This window comes from Enhydra lutris, unplaced genomic scaffold (assembly GCF_002288905.1).
Source record: "Enhydra lutris kenyoni isolate GAN:26980312 unplaced genomic scaffold, ASM228890v2 scaffoldscaffold94, whole genome shotgun sequence".
In the NCBI taxonomy this organism is placed as follows: Eukaryota; Metazoa; Chordata; class Mammalia; order Carnivora; family Mustelidae; genus Enhydra; species Enhydra lutris.
The window spans coordinates 1,681,713-1,697,970 of NW_019154178.1; the positions used below are offsets into that span (position 1 = coordinate 1,681,713).

General features: G+C 49.4%; 1 protein-coding gene across 8 annotated transcripts in view; it reads right to left on the reverse strand.

The window, feature by feature from the left end:
* The window catches only part of LOC111139041 (gon-4 like), a 63,590-nt gene that overhangs the window by 47,142 nt on the left and 190 nt on the right, over nt 1-16,258 (reverse strand). For 5 of the 8 annotated variants that reach the window (XM_022491146.1, XM_022491145.1, XM_022491142.1 and 2 more), the window contains exons 2-3: nt 12,551-13,081; nt 7,532-7,723 (exon numbers count right to left, since the gene is read on the reverse strand). In XM_022491146.1, the coding sequence (XP_022346854.1) occupies nt 7,532-7,723; nt 12,551-13,055 (697 nt within the window). In that variant the 5' untranslated portion in view covers nt 13,056-13,081. Of the gene's footprint in view, nt 1-7,531; nt 7,724-12,550; nt 13,082-15,092; nt 15,124-15,345; nt 15,382-16,258 lie in introns of those variants that run through there. The other 3 variants (XM_022491143.1, XM_022491144.1, XM_022491147.1) reach the window with 3 other exon arrangements.

The following is a 16,258-nucleotide window of genomic DNA, read 5'->3' on the forward strand; positions in this document are numbered from 1 at the left end:
TTAGCCCGAGTAAAAATACTATTTAAAAAAATGAAACATAAAAATTATTTAAATAAGATCCTTATATATGTGTCATATACACATACAGTGGCTCAGTCATTAAGCGTCTGCCTTTGGCTCAGGTCCTGATCCCAGGGTTCTGGGATTGAGTTTCTCATCTGGTTCCCTGCTCAGCGGGGAGTCTGCTTCTCCCTCTTCCACTCCCCCTGCTTGTGTTCCCTCTCTCACTGTCTCTCTGTCAAATAAATAAATACAATCTTTTTTACAATCTTTTTTAAAATTATTTAAATGAATTCTGAAGAAAGTTTATCATAAAATTTAAATGCGTGTATTTCTCCTGGAAAAATCATTAGAATTAACATAATTCCATTTAGAGGAGCTATCTTATAAACAGGCCATCAAAATGGGGTTAAAAGTCTAAATTGCATCGCACCTGTCTCTCCTCTGATCTCTGATTTACTGCGGAGTTGTTATTAGGGAGTACACAAAGGAAAACTCCAACACACTGCACCAACCGTTAAAAAAAGAACAGATAATTCTACTACTGGTTACACTGCTGTAGAGCGAATCCTTTATCTTCTAAAATACGGGATCCCGCTGGCTCTGAGGAGCTGAAATGTAACCCTAAAAGAAAGAAGCTCCATCTATAAAGGTCAGACTAGGAAAAATGCAGAAGAAAATCTAATTTTCCTTCCATGAGAAAGATGGAATGTGGCTGAAAACAAGAGATTCCTTGAAAATTAGAGCTAATGATGTAACCAATACCCGGCAAGTCAAACGCACCGCAGACAGACCGCAGAGTGGACCGAGTGGGCGCACGAGCCGTGGCGCGCCAGGGTCTCCGACACCGAGGGGCCAGGATCTCGGGAGCCGCGACGACACTGTTGTTCTTCACAGATGAAACCTGCCCCCAAAACCACGGCAGAACTACACAAACTACAACTGACTTTTGGGCAACACAGGTTTGAACTGTGCAGGCCCACACGTGCGTGGGTTGTTTTTAATAAATACAGGCCAGGGGCGCCCGGGGGGCTCCGCTGGTTAAGCGTCTGCCTTTGGCTCAGGTCACGATCCCGGGGTCCCGAGATCAAGTCCCGCATGGGGCTCCTTCCTCCGCAGAGAACCTGCTGCTCGCCTGCAAGTGCGTGCTCCCTCTCTCTCTGACAGAGACATAAAATCTTTAAAAATAAATAAATAAATGAAAATAAAAATAAATACAGTATAGTACTGTGAATGTATTTTCTCTTCCTTATGATTTTCATAACCTTTTTCTTTATTCCGGCTTACTTTACTGCAAAGACAGAGTATATGTTACACACAACAGAGAAAACATGTTCATCAACTACCAGTAAGGCTTGTGGTCAGCAGCAGGTAACGTCTGAGAGGAGTCAAAAGTTCTATGTGGAGGGGCGCCTGGGTGGCTCAGTGGGTTAAAGCCTCTGCCTTCGGCTCAGGTCATGATCTCAGGGTCCTGGGATCGAGACCCGCATTGGGCTCTCTGCTCAGCGGGGAGCCTGCTTCCTCCTCTCTCTGCCTCCCTCTCTGCCTGCTTGTGATCTCTGTGTCAAATAAATAAATAAAATAAAATCCTTAAAAAAAAAAAAGTTCTATGTGGATCTTCAACTGTGTGGGGCACAGCGCCCCACCCCCACGTTCAAGGCCAACTGTACGTTAAAGTGGAAAAATATATAAAGTCGTCGGAAGGCACTGAACAGCCCTCACGGAAAGGGTTTAAGGAACTGTGATCTTTTAGAGAAGGGAAGCACGTTAAGGAGGACCTAACCTGAGGGGTGCCTGGGGGGCTCAGGTTAAGCCTCTGCCTTCAGCTCAGGTCATGATCTCAGGGTCCTGGGATCAAGCCCCGCATAGCCCCACATCGCCCCACATCGGGCTCTCTGCTCAGCGGGGAGCCTGCTTCCCCCCACCCCCACCGTCTGCCTCTCTGCCTACTTGTGATCTCTGTCTGTCAAATAAATAAATAAAATCTTAAAAAAAAAACAACAACAACAAAACTTCAGGATGAATCAAAGAGCACCAGAAAGGTCAACTGTGTGATGAATGTAAATGAACACTGACTGACTAAAGTAGTGACAATAACATCTTAGGGATTTAAAACTTACAAAAAAGTAAAATATAATATCAATAGCACAAAAGACAGGAGTAGATACGTGGAGTGAAATTGCTATAAAGTTCTTGTATTGTTTTGCATGTGGTAAAAGCAAAAATTTAATAATTTTTTTTAAGTTTTTTATTTATTTCAGGGAAAATGAGAGCACATGAACACGTGCACAAGCAGGGGGAGGGCAGTGGGATAATGAGAACCCCAAACGGACTCTGTACTGAGTGGGGAGCCTGGAACAGGGCCCCATCCCACGCCCCTGAGATCATGACCTGAGCCCAAACTGAGAGTCAGACACTCAACCGAATGAGCCAACGGAGCTGACTGGCCCAGCTGGCAGAGAATGGGACGCCTGATGTCAGGGCTGTGAGTTCAAACCCCACACTGGGTACAGAGAATACCAAAAATAAAGCCTTTAAGAGGCACCGCGCAGGCTCAGTTAGAAGGGCATGCAACTCTTGATCTGGGGTTGTGAACGTGAGCCCCACGTGGGGTGCAGAGATCACCTACCTAAGCAAAACCTGGGGCGCCTGGCTGGCTCAGAAGCTCCGGCAGCCACCTCCCGACACCTACGAGCTCAGGTCACAATCTCATCAGGGCCCTGAGGTTGGGCCCCACATTGCATTCTGTGCTGGGCGCGGGTCTGCTTAAGATTCTCTCCGCCCCTCCCTGCCACATGCGTGCGTTCTCTCTCAAATAAATAAATAAATTTTTATTTAAATAAATAAGACTTTAAGAAATGAAATAGGTAGAACCGAAAGGAAATTCAGACAGATCCACAGTTCAAGTTGGAGACTTCATTATTTCTTTCCCGGTAAGTGACAAACAGACCGCCCCACATACAAAGCTGTAAAAAGGGAAGAACCAGACAATGCTATCAACCAGCGTAATAGGCTTTTATAGAACAGTCGCCTCCAAACAACAGAGTGCATGTTCTCTTCGAATACAAATGGAAGAACTACCATAAAGATTATATTCAACATCTGAATAAAGACAGGGCAGGGAGTAATATTCTGGGCTCCAAAATAAACATCAATAAGTAAAAAATGAATGAAATTATACAAAGTACAATCAGGAGACAAGGGAATTAAATCAGAAACCAGTAAGAGAAAGAGAGCAAGGATTCTCCAAACTACACACTTCTAAACAAGCCGTGTAGCCAATGAGATATCACAAAGGGCCACAGCAGAGCTAACTGAAGTCGTGAAATACGACACAGCATGTGTGTGGGCACAGCTAGCACCAGTGCTTAAAGGGAAACAGATGCCTCAAATACGATTATTAAAATATGTAATAAGTAGGGGGCGCTTGGGGGGCTCAGTCCGTTAAGCGTCAGATTTCGGCTCAGGTCATGATCCCAGGGTCCTGGGATGGAGCCCCCGCTGAGCATGGAGCCCACTTAGATTCTCTCTCCTCTGACCCTCCCTTAACTCACATGTGCCTGCACACTCACGTTCTCTCTCTCTCTCAAATAAATAAATATAATTGTAAAAAAAAAAAAAAAGACACCAAAGGAATATTATGAAAACCTTTATGCCAAGGTTTTCATAAGTTGGATGAAACAAATACTTTGCAAGACACCAGCTGTCAAAGCTCACTCAAGAAGAAGTAGATAATTGGAACAGCCCTGTATCTGCTAAAGAAACTGAGTTCAGGGGCGCCTGGGGGGCTCAGTCGGTTTAGCATCTGCCTTTGGCTCAGGTCATGATCCTGGGGTCCTGGGATCCTGGAGTCCTGGGCTCCCTGCCCAGCGGGGAGTCTGCTTCTGCCCCTCCCCCCATTCCTTCTCTCTCTCTTACTCACTCTCTTTCTCTCAAATAAATAAATAAAACCTGGAAGGGAGGAGAGGAGAGGAGAGGAGGAGAAAGGAACCAACAGAGTTCATAATTAAAAACATCTACAAAGAAAACTCCAGGCCCAGAGGACTTCACTAGTGCATTCAACAACACATTTAAGGAAGAAATACCACCAATTTACACACGCTCTTCCAAAAATAAAACCATGAAAGACACAAAAACAAAGAGAAGAAGGAACACTTACCAACTTGCTTTACGAGGTCAGCATGACCCCAAGACCACACCATCCAAAGACAGTACAAGAACACTACTTGGGCGCCTGGGTGGCTCAGTGGGTTAAAGCCTCTGCCTTCAGCTCAGGTCATGATCTCAGGGTCCTGGGATCGAGCCCCACATTGGGCTCTCTGCTCAGCAGGGAGCCTGCTTCCTCCTCTCTGTCTGCCTCTCTGCCTATTTGTGATCTCTGTCAAATGAATAAATAAAATCTTTAAAAAAAAAAAAAAAGAACACTACTGGCCACAGGTACACGAATCCTTAAAATATTAGCCAGTCCAATCCAGCAATATATAAAAAGGGTAATAAATCACGATCAAAAGGTGTGGTTTACCCCAGAAGTGCAAAATGGCTTTGAAATTTGAAAATCGATAGATATAATTCACCACATCAACAGACCAAAAGCAGAAACAAAAGAAAATCTCAACAGAAGTAGTACAAGCTTTTCACCAAATCTACATCAATTCAGCACAACTCCCGGGGAGCAGAGAACAGCCTCCGGCTCCCGTGGCCCCCGGGGATGACTGAGTGCTCTCCCGGGGGCCGAGCGCAGGGGGAGACGCCCGCTCGCGCCACTCCTCTGGGTGGTACTGAGGGTCCTCCCCAGCGCCCAGCAAAGCAGGACAGACAGAGCAAGAGGAAGAAGAGGGAGACAAAGAGGGAAGAGGAAGAAAGAGAAAGGAAGACGGGCAAGACAAACAAGCCGGAGAGGGAGCCAACCGTACTCCTGGTCGCAGGTCCCGGAACCACCTCTGTAAGGAACCAGAGATCTACGGATGGTCAACACACACGTGAAGGCGGGCCCTACACTACTCGTCCTTAGGGAGAGGCAAGTTCAAACCACAAGGAAATACACCTACTGAAATGTTTAAAACGTAAATGTTGGACAGCTGCCGCCCAGGCGGGGACAGGCCGTGAGTCTCGTTGCCGAGAGCGTCAGACGGTGCAGCCGCGGCGGGAAACGGGTCACAGCCTCGAGGCACACGTGCGTCCGCCATAAGCCCCGAAATGGCTCTCCTGGTGATCCACCGGGAAAAACGAAAACCTGTGTCTGTCAAAGACCTAATACGTCAATGTTTACAGCGTCTTCAGGCAAAACCTGGAAAACAACCCAAATGTCCATCGGCTGCTAACAAGTCACTGGTGGCCGGTGTGCGGGGAGCGGCGCTACTCGGCGACGAAGGACACGACTGAGGCTGCAAAGCGCGGCAGCGGCGGCGGCGGCAGACGCGGCGGCTCCCAACCGTTGGTGAGCACCAGCAAGGGCGGCGGCGGAGAGCACGGCAAGGGCAGAACGAGGGCGGACGAGACCGGGCGAGGAGGCGGGTCGGCAACGGGCAGTAAGAGAGCTTTCGGGGCGAGAGAAAAGTCCCATGTGCTGACGGTGGTGGCAGTTACAGAACCATATTCATGTTTCAAAGCTCCCTGGATACGCTTTGTTGAATGCAAATTATATCCCAGTAAATCTGACAGCAAGAATCAACAAATCTCCACATCACTAACAGAATAAAGAAGAAAAACTGCAGACCACCTGAAGAGAAAAGCACTGGTACAAATCATTACGTGATAAAAGTCTCCAGGGGCGCCTGGGTAGCTCAGTTAAGCGTCTGCCTTCAGCTCAGGTCCTAATCCCAGGGTCCTGGGATCAAGTCCCACATCGGGCTCCCTGCTCAGCGGGGAGCCTGCTTCTCCCTCTGCCTGCTGCTCTGCCTACTTGTGCTGTCTGTCAAATAAATAAATCTTTAAAAAAAAAAAGAAGTCCCCCAAAATGAGGAAAATAACTCCCTTAATCTGATATAACATATCTCTAAAAATACGGGGCTCCTGGGTGGCTTAGTAAGGTGTCTGCCTTTGGCTCAGGTATCCCAGGATCCTGGGATCGAGTTCCTGCATCAGGCTCCCTGATCAGCAAGGAGTCTGCTTCTCCCTCTCCTGCCTACTCACGCTGTCAAATAAATAATTAAAAAATTTTAAAATATATATATATCTAGGGGCACCTGGGTGGCTCAGTGGGTTGGGGCCTCTGCCTTCGGCTCGGGTCGTGATCTCAGGGTCCTGGGATCAAGCCCCACATCGGGCTCTCTGCTCAGCGGGGAGCCTGCCTCCCCCGTCTCTCTGCCTGCCTCTGCCTACTTTTGATCTCTCTCTCTCTGTCAAATAAATAAATAAAATCTTGGAAAAAATATATATATATATATCTACAAAAAGTCCACAACTCTCTCATGCATAAACGTAGAATACAGGAGTGCCTGGCTGGCTCAGTTAAGCATTATGACTCTTGATTTTACCTCAGGTTGTGACCTCAGGGTCATGAAATTGAGCCCCATGTCAAGCTCCACACTCACAGGAAGTCTGCTTAAAATTCTCTCTCTCTGTCCCTCCTCCTCGCCACTTGTAAAAACAAAACCAAACCCCCGGACAAATACGGAGTGCCGTCCCCCAGGTTCAGGTGAAATGTGCATGATGAACACCAGTATGTGCAGAACGAGAAAGGAACCATGGAGCCACTGGCTGGCTCAGTCAGTTAAGCACCTGCCTTCAACTCAAGTCAGGGTCCCAGGGTCCTAGTTTCCAGCCCCGCATCAGGCTCCCTGCTCATCAGGGAGCCTCTGACTCTGACCTGCTGCTCGTGCTCTCTCTCTCATAAATAAGTAAAATCTATTTGTAAAAAAATGAGGGGTTCCTGGGTGGCTCAGTCAGTTAAGCATCTGCCTTCGGCTCAGGTCATGATCCTGGGGTCCCTGGATGGAGCCCCACATCGATCTCCCTGCTCAGCAGGGAGTCTGCTTCTCCCACTACTCCCCCTCCCCTGCTCATGATCGCTCTCTCTCAAGCTCTCTCTCTAAAAAATAAATGAAATCTTTAAAAAAAAAAAAAAGTTGAATAGACACAGAAAACCTAGACTACTCACACAACAGAATACTAGACAGCAGTGAAAACCAAGAATATACAGACACACGCAACGGTGTGGGCCGATTTCAGAGACACAAGTGGACGAGTGGAAAAACGCACGTATGTCGCAGGACATACAAACACAGGACTCCACTCATACAGAGTACAAAGCAGTGAACCAAACTGGGCTGCCAGAAGTCGGAGAAACGGTCCTCCACGGGGGAGGCACCAGTGACAACCGAAACGGATGATTTAGGGTACAGGTAATGCTCTGTTTCTTGATCTGGTTCCTGGCTGCACGGGTGTACTTGGTCTCCGAAAACTCAGGGAACTAGGATATCTTAGGATACATGCAGTTTTCTGCATATCATACTTCATATCATGCTTCAATAAAGAAGGTTTTTTTTTTTTTTTTTCAATTACGGAAAAAGAGAAGAAGAAGAAAGCCTACCCATCGGAATGAAGAGTCCACCGTCCTCGGTCTCATCCTCGACTTGCGGAGCCAGAGTCCCGAGGGGCTTTTCCTGAGGACAGCCACAGACACCTGGCTGAGGGGACTTCCCAGGCTGGGCTCCTGGCTTTGCAGAGTGGCTGCCTAAGGGCGGCGAAGGCATCGCCCCTCCAGAATGCAACTGAGGTTTTCCTGGAAGAATCACAAGTATTGCTCCACACTTTGCCCATTATCAACCACACCAGATACCACGTTGTAGAAATCAGCATTTTGCTATAAAGTCCTTTATCGCTGGGTAACTCCATCAACGATGCATGCAGCGTAACGGCATTCTTCTCTCTCGTACGCGGTCGTAAGGAATCAAAGCTCAGCTCCAAGGCACTCACCTATAATGTCAGGTATTGAACCACATAATGGCTACAGTCTACTACTTTTTTTCTTCCCTCTTAATTTTTAAGTAGGCTCCACGCCCAGCATGGGGCTTGAAATCATGACCCTGAGATTAGGAGCCACACACTCTACCGACTAAGCCGGCCAGGCACCCCAAGGTCTTTCTCCTGCTAATATGCTTTGAGTTATGCACTTTTTTCCTATGCAGAAATCAGAACCATCATTGTTGGGGGGAGGGGCCGTTACACTCCTGTTGACAAAGGGGCATTTCATACGGACAACCATTAATACACGTTCCGCCCACCGTAAGCGATTCCCATTATAAATGTCCTGAACTTTCTGACTCGGTAAATTCTACAGAGCATCAGAGTACAAACCACTGTAGAACTATCAGCATATGGTTCCACAGTGCATTAGACAACTGTCCCCTCTCCATCTCAACTCTCAACGAGTGCTATCTTTCTGCTGGGCGAGACGGGGCGTTTAAAAAGCAAGGGAACATTCATTCTGCAGCACAAGTCAACATGAGAACCAAGCTTCACGGGGAGGAAAACACAGGCACAACAGGTGAGCTGAATAGTGACTGCCGGCTCCTGAGACAAGGACCCGGAGGGATGACAGCAGAGGGAAAGGGTGCGCCAATTTTCACAGTGCCCTGTCAGGATCTATGAATTGTTTCCATGTCTGTGTGTTACAGTCAAAACATGTTCAAAACAGAGATCAAGTTATTTATCTTGAATGCTCTATGCAGAGCAGCCTTCATGCTATCACCTGTTGCCTCGTCGACACTGGGACTTTCAACTGGTGTTAAACATGGTTGTTGGTTTCTTTCATTTTGTAAACATGGTTTTAAATTGGACCATCCCTGGGAGGCCTGGGTGGCTCCGTTAGTTAAGGGTCTCCCTTCGGCTCAGGTCATGACCCCAGGTTCCTGGGATCAAGCCCCGCATCAGGGTCCTTGCTTGCCGGGGAGCCTGCTTCTCCCTCTGCCGGCTTCTCCCCCTGCTTGTGCTCCTTCTGTCAAGTGAATAAATAGAATCTTTTAAAACTAAGTAAGTAAATAAACAGGACCATCCTCTCCCCCAACAAAGAAAAAAAGGTTTAATCCTAAAGAAGCCATGAATCAATCCTGATTTGCACGTACTCTCCACCTCCAGCTTCACTTCCGAAGCCCATGAGCACTCTGCAATTTCAAAACGTCCCACGGCTTTGCCTTTCACGGGGACCAGACAAGGAGTCAGATCCCAAACCCACCAAATCCAAAGTTGCTCTCAGCCAAATTTCTCAGAAAAGAAAACTTCAATAAACAGCACAGTGCTCTCCTTTCATCAACAGTCTCGAACAAGCTGCACAATTAATGATGTCAACATTTTCAAAACCGAACCAACATAAGAGATTTATTAAATAAACATGCCAGAAGTTCACTTTGGTAGTTTCCATTGATACATCTACTACCTAAAACGTACTTGGAAAAACTGTAACACTGTCCCTACAGTTTACCAGCCATAGAGAAAAGGCTCCTTTTCAAGTTTTATTGATTTTAGTAATCTCTACACCAACACGGGGCTCAAACTCACCACCCTGAGATCAAGAGTCACATGCTCTTCCAACTGAGCCAGCCAGGCACCCCCAAAATGTTCCTTTTCAATGACCCCATCCCATGACTTCTCAATTTAACTCCCGTCTCAGAGAACCCCATAGGAACCCCACTCTTCCTTTCCTCTCTCCATGTGCTAGATGCTCAGAGGCCCTAGGAAGGGAAGCTGAGAAGGGTAAGACAGAGCAGGGGAAGGCAAACTCCACAGAGCACATCTGTAACTTGTTTACTGCTGGCCTAACAACTGTGTGGATTGATAACATGAAAACAATTAGCTGAGAACTGTACAAGTCAACTAATTTTAAGCTGATATCTGCCTGAGTTAATCATTTTAGAAGGCAAAAAAAAGTTAAGTAGAAATTAGGGTATGTAAATGGTTAAAAAAAACACACACAATTAAAATTCAAAAAAAAAAAATAGAGGGGTAGGGGCTAAAATTCTGTTAGAATACACACCAGCACAGGCAAGGCTTAATCACTAGCACTGCAGCCTGGAAACATGATTCCACAGTGTTCACGCTGTAACAACATGCTGACACAGTGGCCCCTGTTCGTTCCCAGGACACAGGTTCCAAGAGCCCCAGCGATACCTGAAACGTCCCACAGTACTGACCCCCTATCCACTGAGCCCTACGCACACCGTGTTTTCTCCTGTATATACCTGTGATGATTTAATTCATAAATTTGGCAGTGAGATGAACAATCACTAGTAACAGAACAATTATAACAATGTACTCTAACAAAAGTTATACAAATGTGCTCTCTGTCTCTCAAAATACCTTACTACCCTGTACTCACTCTTCTTCTTGTGATGATGTGGGACGATGCGATGCCTACCCGAGGGGATAGAGAGGGGAGGGCCCAAGACTGATGATGCAGCATTAGGCAGCCCCGGACCTTATAAGGAGGTGAAGTCGGGAGCGTCATCGGCTTCCAGACCGTGGCTGACTGGGGATAACGGAAACCACTGACAAGGGGGAGCGGCTACACTTCAAAATAACCCTGACTTTTTTGTTTTTTTGTTTTTTCTACATAATTATAATACTAGGTGTTACTTAAAACAAAACAACAAAACAAATACACACTAATTTTTTTTTTTAAGATTTTACTTTTAAGTAATCTCTACACCCAACACGGGACTCAAACTTACAACCCAGAGATCAAGAGTCGCGCACTCCAGTGACCGACCCAGCCAGGCACCCCAACGCTAAATTTCAATGGTAATTACTGCACAGAGTAAGATTGTGAAGAAAATAAAAATAAGATTTTTCTTTTCTTCTTTAAACTTTTCATTATTCAAAATGCGTATATCTGAATTCCCAATCTTCTTTCTTCCTTTCTGTTTTGTATGTTATATTTCTATTCCGCAAAAAAGAAAAAAAAAAGGTACTGGGGGATAAAAGGATTCTGGATAGACACTCCTAAAGTCCTTCTTTCACTGGTATTACAGCTCATTAAAGTGCATGATGGTAGAGTCCACTTCCAAGGACGGAGCTTAAGGAAGCAGAGCGGCGTGACCGATAACCCTCAGCCACTCCCGCCTCGAGGTCAGCTACACTTTCTTCCCCTGCACTTGGACATCTGTGAACAAACCACTGAAAACATCTCTAGATTCCACTCTTCAGCCCCTGAGTGACTTTGAACCCTAGTGAATTACCCATTCCTTCCCTACTGGCACCAGAATCCTGCGTCCTCTCCAGGTTCGCCCACTTCCCCTCCCAGACACAGCCCAGCGTGGAGACGACGTTTCGGGGACTCACGGCCTCCCTGGCTGCCCCCACTCTCCTGCCATGTCAGCCAGTGCGTGCCACCCTCCCTCCTGAACTCCATCATCTGATCCCAGGAGCTCTCCTGCGCCCCCTCTCAACCACGTCCAACACTGTCAGGCCCCATTCTCTCTCCTTCGTCACTAACCTTCACAGGATGTGCCTAGTTCTCAGAGCTCTCCTCCTTCCTGACTTCTATCCTCTCTCCAGTTCCCCCTCCTGTCATCCTTCTCAGCCTAAGCTGGTCCACTTCCTCCACATTCCTTTCCTTGAAGAAGCATGACGTACGCTCTGATCGTTTCTCCTCCCAGCTCTTGCCCACTCCAGTCTCAGAGTTCTGTCTTACCTTGGTGGCCCCAAAGCACACCTCACACTCCGCACACCTAATGCCCGACCCATTCCCAGCCCCTCCGACGCCTGTGCTGCCATCCCGAGGACGGATGACTGAAATGGTATGAGTCTCCTCTCCCTACGTAGAGAGACAGGCCTTCTTCCCTCCTCACTGCCAACACGGCAGAGCATGCTTTCGGAAGGTCTCGGGGGAGAAGGCAAGGCTCTGGGTCGTCCGCTCGCCTCCAGCTGCTCCACATGGATTACATGTTTATGTCCTGTCTTCCAAACTAGACCACACGCTTTCTGAGTTGAGAACTACGCCTTCTGCTTCTTTCATTTATGAACTGGCTATCACCTACAGGAAAAGTTCAAGTGCTTGAGCAGGAAAAACAAAGCCCTTCATGATCTAAACATAATCAACCACTCTGAAGTCATCTCTCACTTCTTCCAACCCACATCGCCATCCCCCTGGGGGGATGAGTTCAGGAACTCTGCACGTCCTGCTCTCAGCCTACGATACCCCGTGCCGCCAACTGTCAAACCACAACTCACCCCTCAAGTCCTAAGGATTATGTCATCTTTGCAGAGCCCCATTCAATGTCCCAGGCAGTAGTCTGTCCCTTTACACCGCTGCCCCTCCCCCACGAGCCCCACTTCGCGGATGCCCACCCATCACAAAAGGCCATACATGGTTCACCTCTCCAGACCGCAGAGGGTAAGAGAAAGAAAAGGCTATGGAAGAGGATCTCAGGAACGGGAGGAGAAGAAAGTCTCCATCTGTTCATAAAGCTGACTGTCGACCCTTATGAGCAGCACAGTCCCGATTACACAGCGCATCAGTACACCCTGTCGCAAACACTGCTTCGTAGAGGAACCGCAGGGAGGATGGGGGCAAAGCACAGTGTCAAAGGAAACACAGCCATTCGTATCTTACCTCCTTCTTCCTTGACTTCTTCACTCAGCTCTCCTGAGAAAGGCTCCTTTGGAAGAGGGTGACCACCTCTGTCTTCTTGGGGAACAAGCCCAGGCCTGAGTGTAATCTTCTTCCCTCTCCTTGAACCAGCGGTCTGGACTTTTCCTTTACCGATGTGTACATGAAGGGGCTGGGAAGTCTCCAAGGAAGGCAGCGTGAGTCCCTGAGAGATGGCTGCATCAACCGCTTCTAGAACTGGTGCATCCGTGTCCTGGGTGAGCCCCCTAGAGCTCAAACATGGGGCCTCCACAGCAAGCTGACTTCCAGCGTCCTGCACGGACTCCACCTGGAGGCCTGCCGCCCTGCCATGGCTCGGACCCCCAGAGGGAGACGCCGAGCCCCAGTCTTTCACCTGGTCAGACGATGATTTAACAACCGACTCCAGGTCCGGGTCCTCTCCCTCCTGGCTGCCCTGGTGCTGTGGGGACTCTGTCACCGTAGTCCTTCTCTTCTTACAGGGCAACATTGTACAAGGCCCACTCCTGTTCCATCCTGAATGGAGAAAAGCAAGTTCTCATTACCCTCAGATTAGTCACTGATACCAGCATTTCTTCAAGTATCTTTCTGCTTATTCACACTCAGTCAGGGACACAGTATTTACACCAAATACACATCCCAGTAAGTGGGAAGTGAGGGGCTGTGCTTAGAGTGTGGTGCTCAAACCCTAGCTCCACTCCCACTTAGTACACTATCTTGGCTGATGTAACCTCTCTGATCTTGAATTTCCTCCACTGTAAAGGACAGTAGCTGTGCTTACCTCAGAGTTATAAGAATTAAACACTACGTGATTAGTAAATGTTAGTTACCATGATTACCGTATGGGAGGTAGAAAAGCACAATGCTGACAGCAAATCGTGGAGTCAAACTCCATCTGTTTCCCAAGCCAGCCTCTCCCCAGCCTTGTGACCCCACATAAGTTATCTAAACTCAACCTCAGCTTCTTCGGCTATAAAACAAAATAGGGGCAACTGGGTGGCTCAGTCCGTGAAGCGGCTGCCTTTGGCTCAGGTCATGACAGGACTGAGCCCTGCCTCAGGCTCCCTGCTCAGCAGGTCTGCCCCTTCCCCGCTTGTTCTCCCAGGCTCGATCCCACTCTCTCAAATAAATAAAATCTTGTAAAAAAAAAAAAAAAGTTTAAAAAAATGAAATAAAAACAGTATCTATGTCATTAGACAGCAATTTATTAGATCAATAATGTTTGCTATTGCTGTTTTCATAAACAGGTAGTTCCAGTAACAGAAACAATCTAGGGTGCCCGGGTGGCTCAGTGAGTTAAGCCTCTGCCTTTGCCTCAGGTCATGATCTCAACGTCCTGGGATCAAGCTCCACATTGGGCCCTCTGCTTGGTGGGGAGCCTGCTTCCCCCTCTTTCTCTCTGCCTGCCTCTTTGCCTGCTTGTGATCTCTCTGTCAAATAAATAAATAAAATCTTAAAAAAAAAAAAAACCAGAAACAATCCAAAAGCAAAGCATGATTGTTTAAAAAGGTTAAGCTACATTATTGTGCTGAAAACAAGAGAGTTCCACTATTCTCTATGCTATCACTTCCTGACTCTGGGTTCAATTCCAGTTATTCACAGTTTAAAGGCAACACTAACTCAAGCTAGAGAGTATTTTTTATGTTCTTATAGCACCTGTTTGCAAAGCTCTTTTACAGTATTTATCACTTTTGTCATTCTCTTGTCTGCCTCCTTCCCATCTCCTCCCCCCAAAACTACGTGCTGAGGAAGTAGGACTTTTCTCTAAGGAAAAGGACTTTTCTAACTGGTACCCCTAGTACTTGGCAGGATCTGCCAATGGCATACTCAATGAATGTTTCCGGAAGAAAAGAGCAAACGAGAGACGGCATGAACTCGCTTAAGTCTATGTAGCATTTGGACCAGGAGTTAAGCAATGTATGAAAACCCGTGGCATCTTTCTAGCCCAAAAAAACCTTACTCTCATAAAATAGGTTCAAGAATACAGTAAGTTGCCTTGTACAGCTCTGAGTTCTTCCTCACTGACAATGCCCATCTGTCAGGGTACCCCACGAAAGCCTGAATAGAGGACTAAGAAAGTTCAGAGTCTGAACTATAAGGTTATTTTAAAACTCCCCAATTCAGGGGCGCCTGGCTGGCTCAGTCGGAAGAGTGCAAGTACAACTCCTGCTCTCAGGGCTGTGAGTTCGAGCCCCACGTCAGGGAGAGATAGATATCAAATAGATAATTTTTTAAAATAAAATAAACCTCCCTAACTCAGTTTCTCCAGGCAGCAGGAAAGAACCCCACCCTGGGCCCCAAACCAGCCAATGTCGTAATCTTGACTGTTTAAAGCTCAACAGGCACGTGAAAGTTCTGCGGGCCCCGGGGAGGGAGGCTGGGGGAGTAGGTAAAGAGGTGGGGCGGGCGCAGCCTGCACGGGTCCTACAGTTCAGAGATAAATGACAGGTTGAGAAAAGAAAAAGAAAGACGGGAGGCAGAGAGCGCCTATCCGACGGAGCAGCGTGCAGAGAGGGGCTCCAAGCACCTGAAACGCAGCAGCTGCCGAAGGCCCGGCTGCGGGAACTTGGGGTCACCGCCGCGGGGGGAATGAATGCGACCCCGGGCAGCGCCGGCGCGGGTCCCTCCCAGGCACAGGTTCCAAAGGGGAGTCCTCGCCGCGCTCCCCACCTCGGCGCCGAGCGGCGGCTGGACCCCCACGCCCAGCCCGGCACCGTCACGCACCCCGCGCCGACCCGACCCCTCTTCCCGCCCCACCGCACGCGCCCCACCGCCCTCACCAGCCGGCCGGATCCCGCGGAAACCCAGCTCCGCTCCCGCCGGAAGTCGGCCAACGGCAGCGCCGGACGTGCGCGCCCCTGAGCGCGCCCGCCGCCGGGCCGCCAAAGAGCATGCGCCAGCCTCCGGGCGCCGTGCTCGCGGGGGGCGGGGGAAGCCGGCGCGGCCGCTGGCGGGCGGGAACTTCGGGGCGAGCCCCGGCCGCCTCCGTGCGTGGAGCTGTCCTGCTCCATACTAAGCAGGGGCTCGCGATTCCGTGGTGTCGCTTGACAGGTAACCCTGCCCGCCGCGAGATACCCGCAGCACGGGACCGAGGAAAGGGCGAGCCCCTAGCGCGGCAGGAGGCGGACTCCCTGCGTCGCACGGATCGAACCAGGCGGGCTGGGCCGCCCCCGCGAGGCGGTGCGCGAGCCTGTGCGACCGCGGCTGTCACACCCTCCAGGTCACACACACATTCCGGGCCCGGTTGGGGGTAGACTTCGCAGACGTGCGCGCTGCCCGGGGCGCTCCGGCGGCCTAGCGCGCTGCCAGGGCACCGCGGTCGGTGCTCGGGAGGGGACCCGGGCGGAGCGCAGGCCCCTCGGGCGCACGGGTTTGGGACGAGGGAGTGATTTCTGGAGCCACGGTCCTCCACCGACGCCGGGGAACGCGGCCCGGCGGCCAGGTTGCAGGCGCGCCGCCGAGTCCACGTGTGTGAACGCTTCGGCCCGACCGTCCGTAAACGGGAGGAGAGCAGCCGCGGTGGACCGCGGGAGCGGGACTGCGGCAACCGTGGGGTGACTGCCAGGACTGCGCCAGTCGCATCACCGGCCTCTCCCCGGAGCCAAGGAAGCCTCTGGAAGCTCGGAGCTCCGTCTGCGCCGCGTTCCCGGGCCTGCGGAACTCGCGGCGGTGCGGCTTTGCTCGCTCGCTCCG